Genomic DNA, 17215 nt, shown 5'->3' on the forward strand with positions numbered 1-17215 from the left:
CATGATAATTCCATCATCATCATTTATTTATATAGAGCCAACATATTCTGTAGCGCTTTACAATTGGGGACAAATACAGTAAGAAACAAACTGGGTAAAAACAGAAAAAGAGGTGAGAAGGCCCTGCTCGCAAGCTTACAATTTATGTGACAATGGGAGTTTAATACATCAGGTTAGGTCTACATTTTGCATTTCGGTCCAGCCAGACTGCAAATGTAAAAGGGATTCATAAGCTAAATGTTCCTGTCACACAACAATGTTGGTCAGGGGATAGTGGTCTTGTGTGAAATTGTGTAACGGGTGGTAATAGGGTAGGGTAGTGAGGTTAAGAGGGTGGTTGAGGAATATTATAAGCTTGTCTGAAGAGGTGGGTTTTCAGAGAACACTTGAAAGTTTGTAGACCAGAGGAGAGTCTTATTGTGCGAGGGAGTGAATTCCATAGAGTGGGTGCAGCCCAAAAAAAGTCCTGTAACCGGGAATGGGAGGATGTAATGAGGGTGGATGAGAGACGCAGATCTTGTGCAGAACGGAGTTGCCGAGTTGGGAGATATTTTGAGACAAGAGAGATGTATGTTGGTGCAGCTTTGTTGATGGCCTTGTATGTTAGTAGAAGTATTTTATATTGGATTGGGTAGAAAACAGGCAGCCAGTGTAGAGACATACAGCGAGATTCAACAGAGGAATAACGGTTTTGCATGGAAAATCAATCTTGCCGCTGCGTGCAAAATAATTCCATGTGTGTGTATCCAGCTTCACACTCATCCACAACTTTATGATCTGATCCCGTTTCACCTTATAAACCATATGTCTGCTGGACATTTAATAATGCCAAATTCACGTGGTAATTGAATTGTAAAGTTTCAACAAGAATGCACAGATTGTAGTGGCAGCCACCCTAATTTTCAGTGCAATAGATGATTTAGCGCCACTACAGCAAAGACAAGTGGTAGATAACATACAACAGGGTGAAACAATAGTTCCAAATCTCTGGTGATGGCAGCAGGTAAATAATTGAGAAGTTTTGGATCTCTTTTAGGGGTTCAGTTCATAATAAAATAAAATTATTAAAATCTATTTCACTGCATAGAAACATTTTTTTACATAAGTACTACAAATAATTGACCTTAGATAGATTGCAGCCTTTTCAGAGAATTTCACTGGTAGGTTTAGGAACCCATTGAAGAGAAATATAAATTCCATGAAATTCACCAACTCTCACCCGGCTGGGGAAATCGCTGAAGAACAGGTTTGAATAAGATGAACATAGCTTATCTTATGCCTTTGATTCTGATTTGACTTTGGTGAAGGAGATGTAGAATGTAGAGGTAGAACCTGCAGTTCATTCACTGCCCATAACCCGGAGTACATTGCTCTTTCCTCTGAAAGTTCAAGTCCCTCATGGGAGGATGCTCCTCGAGTTTTAATTTTGAGGGTTTTACTTAATTGGTGGAGGACGCAGTGCAAGTTGAAAGTGGTTTAACCATAATAATCCGCTGTCCTGACAATTTTATTTTTCATTTGCGGGTCCAAATATAAACATGTTCTTCTTGCTTTACCCCTTACTGCGGGGCAGATGAATAGTTAGAGTAAATCAGTTGCAGATGTCATTTAAATTAAAGGAGTTTCCGTATGTACTAAAAAGCACTGAAGTGGTCCTATACGCTAATGTCCATCCCCTGCCTGACTGCCGATGATCTGGGCATCCCCCCCCCCCCCCGAGAGTTGGGTGGGAAGTGGATTTGGGACCTCTGGACGATAAGGACTGGAATTCTATGTCAGGTAGTCCAGGGAGAACACCCTTTGCACTAGGTACAGGCAGATTCAACTTTACATTTTGCATAGGAGTATATTATTCCCCTTGTAGGCTCTACCAGATGGGTGCCAAGACTGACTCCGCTTGCCCTTAATGTGGAGACTCTTCTGCTACCTTCTGGGATCTGCTCTGGAGTTGCCCTGTTGTTGGGCTCTTTTGGTTGGAGTAAAAAAATATGGGTATAACTGTCCCTCTATTATTTCCTAAGACGTGCATGTTTGGACTTGGACTCGATCTTCTGCTTCGCAAGAATGCAACCCGATGTTATGAACCCCCCTTTACATTGGCCAAGGTAATCATTGCCAGAATGTGGATGGCACGAGAAGAGCCTAACTTTACTAAATGGATTGCCTTGGTCATAAAGCTGTGGGTCATGAGAGGTTTGCTACCAATCCTGCAACACTATACCTTAGTCAGGTCCAGATGGGCTAGGTCGCGATATGCTGTGTAGCGGAATTCTCTGAATTGACTTAATTTAGCACGAGTAGATTACATCCTATGGAATTCCGGGACGATTACCTAGGGCTGTAGGGGGGTTGCTGGTGAGCAGATTGTACGTCATTAACTAAAATTCTGTTTATTAGCGGAGAACCCTGAACCCCCGATGTTACACCACCTCCTAAGATTCTGTAGCCTTTGAAATTATTTTCATTATTCTTTGTATTATCATATTTCCCCACACATCTATGGAGTGATTAGGTTTTAGAATAGTGTAAATTATTTTAGGTAGACTTTTTCTTTTTGCATTGAGTACAAGATATTTTCTTTTCTCATGTGTGTTGTACATATTCAAATATATTTAAAAAATTAAACAAAAAAGAAGCTGAAGTGAAATATAAATATATTCAAAATCACTAAAGGGACACTGCCCCAGGAAGGGGCAGGTGTAACAAGAATTCATGTTGTGTGTACTTAGGAAGCTTTGCAGTTTCTTAAGAGTTGATACAGCTGGTTGGTTAACACTCATTTATTAATAGGAGCATCTATCTATGACAGAATGTTATATCTGCCAGAGAACACCAGAAAAGGGCGAGGTAAGTGATCCTCACTATGTATCATTTGTCCACACGATAATTCCACAGCCGAGGTCTGGATTAACAATCCTTGTTACATCTACTGGGGAAGGCAGCAATGAGGTCTTGAGCACAAAGAAATTAAAATGGAAGAATTCCCAAACAACCCAGAGTAGCGATATTACTATGGTGTCAAGCGTCCCTTTATATGAAACAAAGATCCTACATTGTTATTTTTAAGGTTTAAGGGACTGTTAAGAATACATGTGTACTATACAAAACAACAGATTGGTAGATTACCAGTTCAGACCAAGATTCATTCTTTGGTGAAAGATTTACTCTAATAGGAAGAATCTAAACAAACATACTTCACCATAGGTGATCTTTATCCGTTCTATGTGGAATGACTACTTCTGCCGGGGAATATTGGAGATAAAGAAGAAAAGAAAAGGGATAATTTTCAAGTTCTATCTGGGAAGTATATGAACAATTTTTGGATTAATCTTTAATTGACTGAATCTAGGGTCTGTCTTATCTACCAATCTGTTGTCTTGTATATTATTTCTGGGTAAGTGGTTATCCGAAGTGGGCGATAGGGCTGCTGTGAGTTTATCGGAGCGCTGTGGAAAATAAAATAAAAAAATCAATGGTTCACTATATCTGTCAGACTTTGTAGTGTGCGTTTGGCTTCCCACCAGCTGTATTCAATCTATAGGACATCATGCCACTTGTATGAAATAGGTAAAGCCTTGGGACTACAGACAATGCTCTGGCACACAACAATGTAGCCAAGGGTGGAATTGCGTACGTGACATTACTTATATCTTGTGTTTACACTGGTGACTTCTGTAGAAAGTGTATGCTACAAAGTGTTCATTCTTCTGCATTACATATAACCATCCTTAGCAGCACGATGACCAGTTACTACAACGTTGGTTTCTTGCCTAGTTTCCCAGCATCTAAGACTGCAAATACAGTGACACTTTTTACGATAAACCGTTATCACACCCACAGCGCACACAAGCGTTAGTCAGAACACTGGACAGACAATGCGTAGAACAGGCGTTGGATTCTTGGTCCAGTCAGCAATCACGCTGAACCTGCATCATTACTGCTGTTCTGTTAGACAATCAATAATCCCTATTCACACTGCTAGTTGTGCTGCATTCACCGTGACGCTCAGGAGGAAGCTCCTGTGTACGTACAGTCCAATTCTTCCCCAACCACAAAAACCAGGCTCTGTCCTACAAGTGGCACACAGGGGACTGCAGATGCACATTTCTGTTTCCCACTAAATAAATGGTGCATGTAGATTTTCAGAGATAATGTTGGAAAAATGCAACCAGGATGACCAGTCTGTCACTCATGGGAATAAATTCACCCATGTGAACCAAGAAATGCCTTTACTGCCTGGTTTCGTATTATTAATAATTCTGTGTTTTCTAACAATGCTAATCTTTATAATGTGACTTCAATGATATCTTGGGTACACCTTCATATAACAAGAACCAAAATATAAACCGTGAACGGACAGTATATTAGGTACACACACCCTTCCCCTATAACGGACTAGTCTGTTTCCATAGATATTGGAACATAAATTGAGCACACTGTTGCATATGACGAGCACCCCTTCATGGGGGGAGGGTACCCTATCTGAATTGTCTTTTCAGCAATACATGGCTCCAGTCCACACAGAACTCAGGTTAATGGAGTGGCCTCCACAGGTACCACCTCTCAATCCAGCCTCTGTGGGCTGCGCTGGAGCAGCGAAAGAAGAACAGAGATCCACCAGAGGCTACAATACAGCATGAACTCAACATGGGCCGGTTGCCCTGGCCCGCTCTTTCCCTACCGAGGAACATTTATGAAAACATTGTCCACAGAAGCCAGACATTGGCTTTCATTCTCTACACCAGTACTGGGCACGATGAGGTCCTCCGAGCCTTCATCCTTTATCAGATTTGTTTACTATATTTTGTAACACTTGTGTAAAATGCCTGGAGATTTAGGACAGATAGGTTTCTCTTTCTTTGATAAGAATGTCGCTTTAACTTATTACTGAAATTAATGTCCACATGGCGCCTGAAGTGTATCAGGCTATCACTGCTCTACACTTTACATTAGAATCATGACAATAGGTTGCTAAGGGCAACACCCACTTCTCTACAGTTACTTGTTAGAAGAGTTTTCCTGCAGAGTTCATGGCCAGCTGCAATTTCTGTTCTGATGGCAAACGTGGGAGCGACTTCCTCTTGTGTATATGTATCCCAGAGTGGCCACTCAACATACATCATGAACACAAAAAACGGGTCAAGCTACTAATTCACACGATTTCTATGAGTTTTCAAAATAAAAAATAAAAACAGTAACATCTTGTTACAAAATGTTCGTCTACGGGACGACACCCCACAATCTCTCCTATATTCCACCTTTTCAAGATCAACATACACAACGGTGTTTATATACATTCTCCATTTATACATATTACAGTCTTTATTATTGGAGCGTAATCAATTCTGGTAAAATGTATCTTCAAAGTTAGAAAAATAATAATAGCAATATGTAAACCTCCGCAGAGAGATACCATATAGTTATCTATAGGGCATTTACGGGTTTTTGTTTTTTTTGTTTTTAAATCACATTCAATATACCTGGCAGGAATCTTTTACAGCAGTCCAAAGATTAGAAGCGTTCAGCAGACTAACAGTGGCAACACGTATATTGCAATTTTATTTAATTTGCTCAAACAAAAACAAAAAAAAAGTTAGCGTAGTAAATTTAAAACAAAAAAAAAAAAACAATGGTAAAAAAAAAAATAGCAAAGATGACTTAAAAGAAAAAAACAAACTAAAAAGTGGAAAATAAAAAAAAAAGGAATAACAGGTGACATTCGTTGAAGTGTTTTCCGACTCCTGCTTGAAAATGAGACACACGTTATATGAGAGGACAAGTGTCAAAACAGGATGAGTGTGAATAGAGATTTCAGCACCAGTTCTCGATTTATACATTCACTTCCATTGTGATTCATTTTTTTAAACCCATTAGTTATTTAAATCACAGCTTAGGTCACAGTGTTGCGAAAAAAAAAAAAAGAAGAAAGAAGCTTTTCGTGGAGTGGAGGACGCCTTAAACCATCCTAAGGTTAAGACATCTAAAAACAAACAAAGCAAAGAAACCCCCCCTGAAATAGGTTTTTGTACAGCACTTTTTGAATTGGACAAGAAGTATTAACAGCCTCCCCATATTGAGTTACTGAAATCTCTAACGAGCCGACCACTGGCGGGTAACTGGTATATGTTTGTGTAGCCCAGATATTACAAAAAGAAAAAAACGAGAATCAATGTGTTTTGGGTGGAGAGGGGGGGTGGCGGGGGGGTTATGGAGGGAACGGATATACAAGACAAGATGTCAACATAAAATAACATTTGTTTACTCTAGAACTCAAATCATGTTCATTATAGACCAAGGCACAAAAACGCATAGTGCATAAACCGGCTTCATTCAATACGCGGAGGAGGGGAACCCATGGACTGTCTTACTTTGGACTGCTCGTAGTCATGTGCCTTATTAAAGTTGGCTTAGTCTTGAATATTATGTAGCAACAGAAATGACACGTGGTCGCATCGCATACATGGCTGATCTGTGATCGTTGAAAAAGTCTGCAGTGATTAAAGAGGGCAATGCCTCCGACCTGTTTAGGGCGAGCCAGTTCTGGATCAGCCTGCTGCATTAGTCAACAATGCCTTTAATTCGTACCATGCACAAAAAAAGTCTTTTTAGGAAAATAAAAAGGCTGCTTTGCACATTGGGATATTGGTGTTTTGCTTTTCTTTCTCCCGTTTGTATATATAGAGTCCGAGTCTCTGTGTTCAGCAAGTATCCATACAGCATTAAAAGTGATTGAGTCCCACGTTCAAAGCTTCCTGTAGACGCGTTTTGCTTTGGCGACTAGAACTTACTGGGAGGATGTGTCTCAAATTTTCCTTTCTTTATAGCTGCAGTTACTTTGTTCTCCATCCCTAAGACCACCAGGGAGCATTTTTCAATATGGCACGGTTCCAAATCAACAAAAAAAACCTCATCTTCTATTACGTCGCAAATGCTCTGCGCGGCGACGTAACTCACCAGTGCCATTTAAAAAACAAAACAAAACTGTTATTCTTTGAACTTTTCTACTTGAAGAGTTGGATGTTGAAGGTCAAGTGGAATTATTTTTTTTTTTTTCCATCAAATGCCATAATAAAATAAAAAAACAAAAAAACAAAAACACGGCAATCAGCTAGTATGTGATGTGGATCGTGAAGACAGATATTGTCACAAAATGGCCGCTGTTATGTTTGCAGAGGCGTCGACCCCAACAGGAAACTGCAAGATTTGAGAGAAGCGGTTATTGTTGGAGACGTGCGCAGATTCCGTCCTACGACCAGGTCACTGTTTTGACGGAATATTTCCTCATGCAAGAAAAATGAAAAAACAGCACTGGCTCAATGCTGATCTCTGTTGCAAAGAGATTTTGAATTTGGTAAAAGCATTAATAACGATTAATGAAGGCATATATGTTTTTAAAACAAATACTTGCTCGTCTTAAATGAAAAAACAAACAAAAACCAAGAGGCGTCCTGTGAACAGTATCAAAAAAATATGTAGAAAATGGAAACCATCTTCATGTGCAAAACTCTTCGCTCGTTTAAACTTCTCCCAAACATTGCACAACGACTGCAATCCATCCAGAAACGTGATTCGAACATCGTACATTCTACAATATTTGTGTTATCTTATTAAACCAAAATAAGAAATATTATAGGAAGACAAACCTGAGTTACACTTGCAGTACACAACTGTATAACTTGCTAGACCAGTCATGTCTTTCCTCTTGCTGCTAAAAAGTTTTTACGTTTTGAAACGTGTGCAATGATTGGTGGGTTCTATGTCCACGTGGTCGGTGACTTGTATATGCACTGCAAGCTGATAGGACGGGAAAAATAAAAAAAAGTAACTTCTGCATAAGAGTTTAGAAACTTTTAAGACCATTTTCCCATCGCTCTTGAAGCGCAGAAGAGAGAAAATAAACAAAAACAAAATAAAACAAAAAAGCAGAAAACCAGGAGATAAATTTCGGATACATCCAAAGTGAAGTCTCTAAAAGTTCCTTATATGCTGTTCCCCGGTTGTAGTATCTTCGTTTAAAACAGCTTAGAAAAAGGAGTTCTTCCTAATGAGGACATCTGAGCACAGTCTGGTCTGGCTCCTCTATGCACTGTTCGATTTCCCCAGTTCTTGCCTTATGGCTGAAATAAAGCGAGAGAGACCGTTAACCGAGACAGATGCGGAATTCAATGAGGCAGCTTTACGCGCGCAGTCTTAAAGGCACAATATTCCCCGTTTTACACTAATAGATGCTCCCAAGTTCACCGACAAGACCAGAGCTGCATACCAATACATACCATGCCGAAGATAGATGCCAAATCTCTAGGTGTTGTGAAACTACAAGTCCCAGCATTCTCCTGCCAGCTCTCAGCTGGCCATCTACTGACAAAGCATGCTGGGACTTGTAGTTTCACAAAATCTAGAGAGCCACAGGTAGGCCAAACTCACACTATTCTATTAAAAAAACAAAACAAAATTAAGTTTGTTAACAGCAAGTTGGGAGGGACATTTGGAGGTATCTGTAGAAAACTTTGTATAAATGTCCCTCCAGTATTTCAAATCCAGCATAGAGGTCAATGCTTGGCTGTCTATAATAGAATATACAGTATTCATATACACAATACTTCATCACAGATTAATATCACTGGTTGCAGTCATGTCTGGTGTTTGCTAAAGTTAAAATAGAACAAAACAGGCAATACAATAGAGAAAAATAAATGAAATAAGCACTTCGCATTGGTGTAAGGCATATACCGCTTTGATACTTGAATCCCAAGGCAAATTATCAGTTTACTAAACCTAGTCAGGGATTTATAGTAGTATCTCTGACACTGCCCTCTACTGGATCCCCACAGGGTACTACAGTTGCTAGTCCACATGTACGATCAGACCAACATCTAATACCACTTTCACCCCTGCAAACTCGGGGTTTGCCGTGTCAGAGCATCCCAGCTCAGAGACCCCATTCACTCTGCACCTTGGACCCGGGAATTTCCCAGGTTGACCCCATTCCAAACCTGGGACTGTCCTGGCAATAAGTAGGAGTCATCACAAGAGGAGATTTGATTGGCTGAAAAATGGTGGTCATTTAAAGGGGCATCTTAGTATTTTGCTATGTTATATACACTGTTGCATCTTTTACAGTAGCTGTGTTTTTTTTTTTATTTCCTTTAGTTCACACAGCAGGCGACCCAGGACTGACACGGGAATAACCCTGCACTGAGCCACAAGCCGGGTTCGTCGGAGCTCGCAATAACTTTGGTTTTATAGGCTGTGTGAATGGGGTATTACAGAATGAATGGTTATACGCCCTGTGTCTGACACGTGAGTGATGTACTTAGGAGATCGCCAGTGTAATTATGAACAGAAGAGGAGATTGCGTGACGGTGGTGTAAACTGTGACCTTCCCTCAGCCCTAGATTTGGCCCCTTTTTCCACCTCTTTTGGATACTATTATCTGCACCATCCCCATCCCTGTAGCTCTCTGTGGTCTCAGCCACCACTGTATCACATCTTAGTAACATAAAATAAATCAAGCCCATAAGCTTATAAGGTCTTCTATGAATCCATATCTGTATTTACAGATACCTGCAGCCACTGTTTAGTTACTCACATTACAGTAAGGATTACTGTCACGTGGCTGTCACACTGCCCAGGTAACGAGGACACAACAATTCTCCCTTATCCCGACACAAAGATCTCTCCCCCCCTCTTATTTTTCATCTGCAAGTTAAAATGTCAGCACTAAGTATAATGCACTTACCATCAATAAGTTCCTCTTTAAGTTTTGTTAATTCTTTCCGCATTTCTTCTAAAATGTCCTAATAGTTGGAGGAAATAAATAGTTAATATAAGTAAAACCAACCTTCACCAGGTAACTTGAGTAATCTAACATTAATAGCACAGCCTGAGTGAAAGTCTAATTGCAGTGTAAAGTTATTAATACACAAAGCATTGTTGAGAATAATCAGCTACAGCACTGTCATCAATCCCTTAGGAGTCATGTAAATGAGCTGTTGGCCTGTGTGCTCATGTGATCACTCAGAGCCAATATACTGAAAGCTGGCAGCTTGATGAGGTCACGGGGCGGGTCTCAGGAGCTCACTGAGCGTGCTCCTGACAGCACAGGATGTGAATTCCAATTGATGGCACTTAAAATCCATATAATGTGTGGTAAATTTATTAAGTGGGGCAAAGTCCCCCCAGACTGAAATCTCTTCATTTGCTCCCCTATAGTGTCCCCATGTCAACAGCATTATATGAAGACATAACACAGTTATAAGTTCATGTATTAATAACGGAACCAATCGCTGCATGAAACATTATGTGTGTGAATGTAGCGCTACCAGAGTCACACTAAACCATACATGTTACGGAGGCAGGAAGCTATAGCCCAGTGTGATATATACTGTAGTGGTGTGATGTCAGACACAAGTACACACATACCATAAACACACATAAAATAGCCTGTGAAATATATCCTTATATTTGGAGAGTAGCGATGTCACTACTATAGAATATATTATAATATTTGGAGAGTAGCGATGTCACTATTATAGAATATATTATATTTGGAGAGTAGCGATGTCACTATTATAGAATATATTATAATATTTGGAGAGTAGGGATGTCACTATTATAGAATATATTATAATATTTGGAGAGTAGGGATGTCACTATTATAGAATATATTATAATATTTGGAGAGTAGGGATGTCACTATTATAGAATATAACATATTTGGAGAGTAGCGATGTCACTACTATAGAATATAACCGTATATTTGGAGAGTAGCGATGTCACGGCTGTAGAATATAACAGTATATTTGGAGAGTAGCGATGTCACTACTATAGAATATAACATTATATCTGGAGAGTAGCGATGTCACTACTATAGAATATAACATTATATTTGGAGAGTAGCGATGTCACTACTATAGAATATAACATTATATTTGGAGAGTAGTGATGTCACAGCTGTAGAATATAACATTATATTTGGAGAGTAGTGATGTCACAGCTGTAGAATATAACATTATATTTGGAGAGTAGGGATGTCACTACTATAGAATATAACCTATTTGGGGAGTTGTCATGTCAGGGTCTCGTATCATTGTGAAAGTATTTCATGATGGAATGTATGAGCACCAGTGAAGGATCAATTCATACATGCAACTTGTTTTGTTACAAATAACTTAAGGAAGGGAGACGCTCTCTTTATCCTGAGCTTATCTACAGTACTAACTACCATACTGCCCACAGAAAGAAACATGTGAGCTACAGATAACTGGCTGCTACACTGACGTTAGTGGAGATATCCGGAACCCTGCAGAAAATAATAACTGAGTACTGTAAAAGCATCGTAGGAAAGATGTACAGTCATGGCCAAAAGTTTTGAGAATGACACAAGTATTGGTTTTCACAGTTTGCTGTTTCAGTGTTTTTAGACCTTTCTGTCAGATGTTGCTATGGTATACTGATGTAACATTACAAGTATTTCATAAGTGTCAAAGGCTTTTACTGACAATTACATTAAGTTTATGCAAAGAGTCAATATTTGCAGTGTTGACCCTTCTTTTTGAAGACCTCTGCAATTCGCCCTGGCAGCTGTCAATCAACTTCTGGGCCACATACTGACTGATGGCCGCCCATTCTTACCTAATCAATGCTTGGAGTTTGTCAGAATTTGTGGGTTTTTGTTTGTCCGCCCGTCCCTTGAGGATGGACCACAAGTTCTCAATGGGATTAAGGTCTGGGGAGTTTCCTGGTCATGGACATAAAATTTGTTTTGATCCCCGAGCCACTTGGTTATCACTTTTGCCTTATGGCAATGTGCTCCATCATGCTGGGTAAGGTATGGTTTGTCACCAAACTGTTCTTGGATGGTTGGGAGAAGTTGCTCTTGAAGGATGTTTTGATACCATTCTTTATTCATGGCTGTGGATTTGCCTCAGTCCTCAGCAGTCCAATCCCTGTACCTTTTGCAGAATATCAGTCTGTCCCTGATGTTTTTCCTGGAGAGAAGTGGCTTCTTTGCTGGCCTTCTTGACACCAGGTCATCCTCCAAAAGTCTTCACCTCACTGTGCGTGCAGATGCACTCACACCTGCCTGCTGCCATTCCTGAGCAAGCTCTGCACTGGTGGTGCCCGATCCTGCAGCTGAATCAACTTTATGAGACGGTCCTGGCGCTTGCTGGACGTTCTTGGGCACCCTGAAGCCTTTTTCACAACCATTGAACCTCTCTCCTTGAAAGTTCTTGATGATCCGATAAATGATTGATTTAGGTGCAAGCTTACTAGCAGCAATATCCTTGCCTGTGAAGCCCTTTTTGTGCAATGCAATGATGACTGCACGTGTTTCCTTGCAGATAACCAAGGTTAACAGAGGATGAACAATGATTTCAAGCACCACCCTCCTATTAAAGCTTCCAGTCTGTTATTCTAACTCAATCAGCATGACAGAGTGATCTCCAGCCTTGTCCTAGTCACTACTCTCACCTGTGTTAACGAGAGAATCACTGACCTGATGTCAGCTGGTCTTTTTGTGGCAGGGCTGAAATTCAGGGGATGTTTTTGAGATAAAGTTCATTGTCATGGCAAAGAGGGACCTTGAAATTAATTACAATTCATCTGATCACTCTTCATGACATTCTGGAGTATATGCAAATTGCCATCATAAGAACTGAGGCAGCAGACTGTGAAAAATAAACTTCTCAAAACTTTTGCCCATGACTGTAGAGTTTATTAGAACGGATCAGATCATGCAGACGCTGTATTGGGATTTCATTATATAGGGGAAAATAGCAATGTCTTTGAAAGTGAACATATACTTAAACTTATGCGCAACTTCATAGAAGATATTGTGATCTCATGTTAGGGAGGTAGAGGACGTCTTGCTAAAGAGTCATGGGTGGGTGACTGCCGTATGTCGCTATCTCAGTACCTGTTTCAATCGGTCGTAGTCCAAGGCTTCCGACTGGACCCCATTGGCACTTGGCTGTCCCGTTGGTGTCGACTTTGGTCTAGAAGAGAGAGTTAAGACATTGTCACTTTGGGGACTAGTAGGTATTCACATATAGAAGAGTTGGGGGTATACACATGTATACAACATACCTGGAGATAACAGGTGATTTACTACCATTTATTGTGTTTGTTCTTTCCCAAGGCTTCCTTGTCGGTTCTGGAGGAAATATAAAAGGACGATGTTAAGAGATGGCGAATGTTTGATCGACACATTTTTACGGCAATGATCTTCGCTAGAGGATCCCAGTGGCTGTATGGGTGCCCGGGGGTCACTACAGGTACAGGAGGAAATCAGAACTTCCTGTTTATTGGTTCTTACCAGGCGTGCCAGCAGAAGGCGCTTTTGTAGGTACGGGCTCCGAGTCTTCCTAGAATAGTAAAAAAAAATATATATATTAAGTGGTTAGCACTTCTGCCTCACAGCACTGGGGTCATGAGTTCAATTCCCAACCATGGCCTTATCTGTGTGGAGTTTGTATGTTCTCCCCGTGTTTGCGTGGCTTTCCTCCAAGTGCTCTGGTTTCCTCCCACACTCCAATTTTGATAGCAGCCAATTAACCTACCAGTATGTTTTTGATCTGGTGTGTGTGTGTGTGTGTGTGTGTGTGTGTGTATGTTAGGGGATTTAGACTATAAGCTCCAATGAGGCAGGGACTGACGTGAATGAGTTCTCGGTACAGCGCTGCGGAATCAGTGGCGCTATATAAATAAATGGTGATGATGATCTTAACAAAATATAAAGAAAAGATGTGGGGAGAATCGGAAAAGAAGATAAACGAGGGTTTCAATTCAAACTCGGACATTGTGGGGGAGGAATGAAAGTGAAGTTAAAGTGCTTACGTATGTAACAATACTCGGTAATTCCTTGACTTCGTTAAATCACATTATTTGTGTAGGGAGCAGAAAGTTCCTTTCAGACAATTACTGCGGCCGTGGAGAGACTTACCCCCAAGTGTAATCAGAGGGTACAGGAATACCAAGCACATTATACAAGACCCGACAGTTATACGCTCCAGAGACATCATTTATTTCAAATGAGTTGTCTCACTTGATAGCACATTGGTAAAATGTATCTGTACCTACAAGTTCTTAATTAGGAGAGGAGAGGATTGGCGATTTCTGGGTCTATTTATTCTGTGTGACAAAGGACCCCCCCCATTACTTTTCTATGCGTCACATCATTTACCAGTAAGTGTAGGTAGAGAGTTATATATAGGATATAAGTAGATATGATCAGTGAGCTGTGTGTACGACGTACAGACCAGGTACAATGATGACGGATCACCCCAGAGAGGATACAACCATATAAAGCAGAGACCCACCCTGTGCATCTCACTTACCGTCTTCTCTTCTTTAACGTCTGGCTCAATTGTTGGGGTTTTTTCTACAATTCTTCTCCTGTTACGGGTAAAACAAGGCTGTAAATCTCTTCCTAGGGCTTAAAATAGGTTTTACAAAACTGATAAACGGACCTGATCGGATCTTTAGGAAACGTAGGATTCCACAAACGTAACTCACCTCCTGGCTAGTAGCGCGCTCATTTCTTCCATCAGTCCGCCGCCGCCAACCATGGGAAGAGGACCATTCCCGCGACTAGGCTCCGTCTTAGCGGGTCCTGGACCGGCCGCAACAGAACTGACGCTGCTCTGACTGCAGACCTCTTCAGTCTGCGAGAAACGGAGGCAGGCGAAAATAACATTTTAATGGATTTACAACGGAGTTAGGGAGATGTCTACTGTGTTTCTATAACACCTTCATATCTACTCAGCACTACAGATGGAAGAATAGTGGTTTTTTTTTTTTTTTTAAGTAGAGGCACATGTATATTTATAATTACACATACACGTACAGATATTCTACCTTTTTTGTAAAAAAAAAATCCCACTCACTCACTTATAGCTTGTCCAAAGAGCTTACACTTCAGCACATTATTATTGCTACTTCCATTTGTTACATTCAAAACTTATTAAAATTTAATAACTACAAAAAAAACATTCAAGGACACGAGGGGTTTCTCTGTGAGCATTGAAACAAATTTGGGAGGTTTAGAATAATCAGACAGTTTACTTGAAATATATTGTCACATCGAGGGGATTAGGATACAATAAAGGCTGAGAAGCCCTGGGCCGTCCCGTCTCACTCCAGCTAAAACATTTTATGCTGTCATTTTGCAAATACAGACTATAGCGCCCCCCAGTGATACATGTGGAGCACTGCAATTACCCGAGAGACTTTTCTAAGCTTGGCTCCAGCCAGCGCAGCGGCCAGGCCCGATAGCGGACGGTTGTCTTCTGAGCCCATGGAAGCCGCGGAGAATGGAAGGGGCGGTGCTGGGGGTGGAGCCGGTGGAGGGGGTGCAGCCATCGGAGCAGGTGGTGGAGGTCCAGGGGGCGGAGGCGGACCAGGAGGTGGAGGCGGGGCGGGGCCTAAAGGGGGAAGAGGGGGGGCTGGAGGAGGTGGGGGTGCGGTTGCTTGAGACAAGCTTGAACCTGAAGGCAGAGGGGGTGGAGGAGGTGGTGATGGTGGTCCTGCAATAACACCTAGAGGGGAAAAAAGGTAAAACGTCAAAGCAGACAGGCACAAACCGTATCACAATCTCTGTCATATCTATCTATATTTTGGCTCACTAGGTTTTCAATTGCCTTAAAAATACCATTAACAAAATAAATATTGTCTATATACAATTACAAAATAAAAATGGGCAGAAACAAAAACGCAATCCTATTACAAAACAAGAGGAAGCAGAAAACTGTAAGGGACATAAGTCTTAATGTACAATATGCTCGCACAGCACTAGAGGGCGCTAGTTGGTTACAGACAGGGACACACTGGACAAGTTCCACCACCAATTAATGTCCACTGGCAGCAAACTGTAAAATGCGCCACGTTAAACTGCGCCTTGACACAATATCCACGCCTGTGTATCTGGCATCACTGGAAATCTGTTGAACCACACTCACTTATGTAACAATCACCAGTGTAGTCCTGGATTAAAGGGTTAGTTATTAGTAACCCATACAAACAAAATAAAAACCCATTCAGAAGAATACAACATGTTCCAGTCACTTTGACCCACTGGGGAGAAGAGGTGTCTGCGGGATGGTTTAGGAGCCATTACTAACATAATTTTGTGCAATATTCCCATTAAAGGTTCTAAAGAAAATACTGGTTCTACAACTACTGTGTTTTGCACAAATATATAGATTTCCTTGCAATATGGGCTATGTTTGTTCTCTAATCACGTGCACTGTACAATAGACCATTAAAAGAAAAAAAAGTATAATATAAAAAAAAAATCATTGAGATCAAGTATTTGATATAGGTATATTTTTCAGACCAACCCTGTCTACAAAACACAAAGCTTTATGAATGCATGTCAAGGTTAGTCAGTTAATCGCAGTGACAGAAAAGCCTTACCCGGATGGGTCGCAGGGTCAATCGGCTGAGAGGTTGTGGTCAAGTCTGGCTGAGAAGCACAGAGGTCTCCCAGCACAGAGTTTAAAGAATTCTCAACAGAGGCAGGGGAAGCTGCAGAGGGAGAAGGGAGAACACTAGACTGGGATGAAGGTGCTGAGACAACAGGAGTGGTTGGAGAAGGAGGGACAGGTTGAGATGAAGACAGTGAGAAAGGTGGAAACGATGGCAGTGGTGGTGCGGGCGGTGGTGTGGGCGCACAGGACATTTCAAACGAAGACATGTCTGCATGCCCGTTAGGTGCAGTGGTTATGAGGGCCAGCTGAGATGCGGAAACTAGATGGACGGCCCTCGGGCCAGTGGCCTTCCCGGGAGGACTGCTAATCATCACGGGAGGGGAAGGTGGGAGCGGAGCAAAATTAGAAGCGGACCAGGATATAGGCTTAACGGGAGGAGGGGGCGGTGGCGGCGGTGCAGGGTTCACCGGAGAAGGAGGCCGGGAGATTTTATTTATGGGACGAGGAACTGTAGCGTAATGGGGGAGGACAGGATGGAAGGCGGAGCCTAGAGATGTGGCGAAACGCGATGCAGAGTGTCGGAGCGGAGGTGTCGGTGGCGTGGAGTTAATGGACTGGGAGGTTACAATGACGTAGTCGGCCATGGAGTCTGTACATATAGAGGAGATGGGGACTGAAATGGCTTTAGCGTAAGAAATGGGAGATGCTGAGTGAGGTGGACAGCTCGAGAAATCGAGACTGTGAGCGTTATATAAAGAACTGTCGTAAGATGAGTCTGGTGTGGG

General features: G+C 41.5%; 1 protein-coding gene across 6 annotated transcripts in view; it reads right to left on the reverse strand.

Moving 5' to 3' along the window:
- Nucleotides 1-5442: 5442 nt before the first annotated feature.
- The window catches only part of ENAH (ENAH actin regulator), a 59495-nt gene continuing 47722 nt past the window's right edge, over nt 5443-17215 (reverse strand). For 2 of the 6 annotated variants that reach the window (XM_075204326.1, XM_075204327.1), the window contains exons 6-14: nt 16417-17205; nt 15223-15539; nt 14518-14666; nt 14340-14397; nt 13319-13367; nt 13090-13156; nt 12920-12998; nt 9740-9797; nt 5443-8117 (exon numbers count right to left, since the gene is read on the reverse strand). In XM_075204326.1, the coding sequence (XP_075060427.1) occupies nt 8080-8117; nt 9740-9797; nt 12920-12998; nt 13090-13156; nt 13319-13367; nt 14340-14397; nt 14518-14666; nt 15223-15539; nt 16417-17205 (1604 nt within the window). In that variant the 3' untranslated portion in view covers nt 5443-8079. The remainder of the gene's footprint in view (nt 8118-9739; nt 9798-12919; nt 12999-13089; nt 13157-13318; nt 13368-14339; nt 14398-14517; nt 14667-15222; nt 15540-16416; nt 17206-17215) is intronic. The other 4 variants (XM_075204329.1, XM_075204330.1, XM_075204331.1 and 1 more) reach the window with 2 other exon arrangements.

The sequence above is a fragment of the Mixophyes fleayi genome, chromosome 3 (assembly GCF_038048845.1).
Source record: "Mixophyes fleayi isolate aMixFle1 chromosome 3, aMixFle1.hap1, whole genome shotgun sequence".
Taxonomy (NCBI): domain Eukaryota; kingdom Metazoa; phylum Chordata; class Amphibia; order Anura; family Limnodynastidae; genus Mixophyes; species Mixophyes fleayi.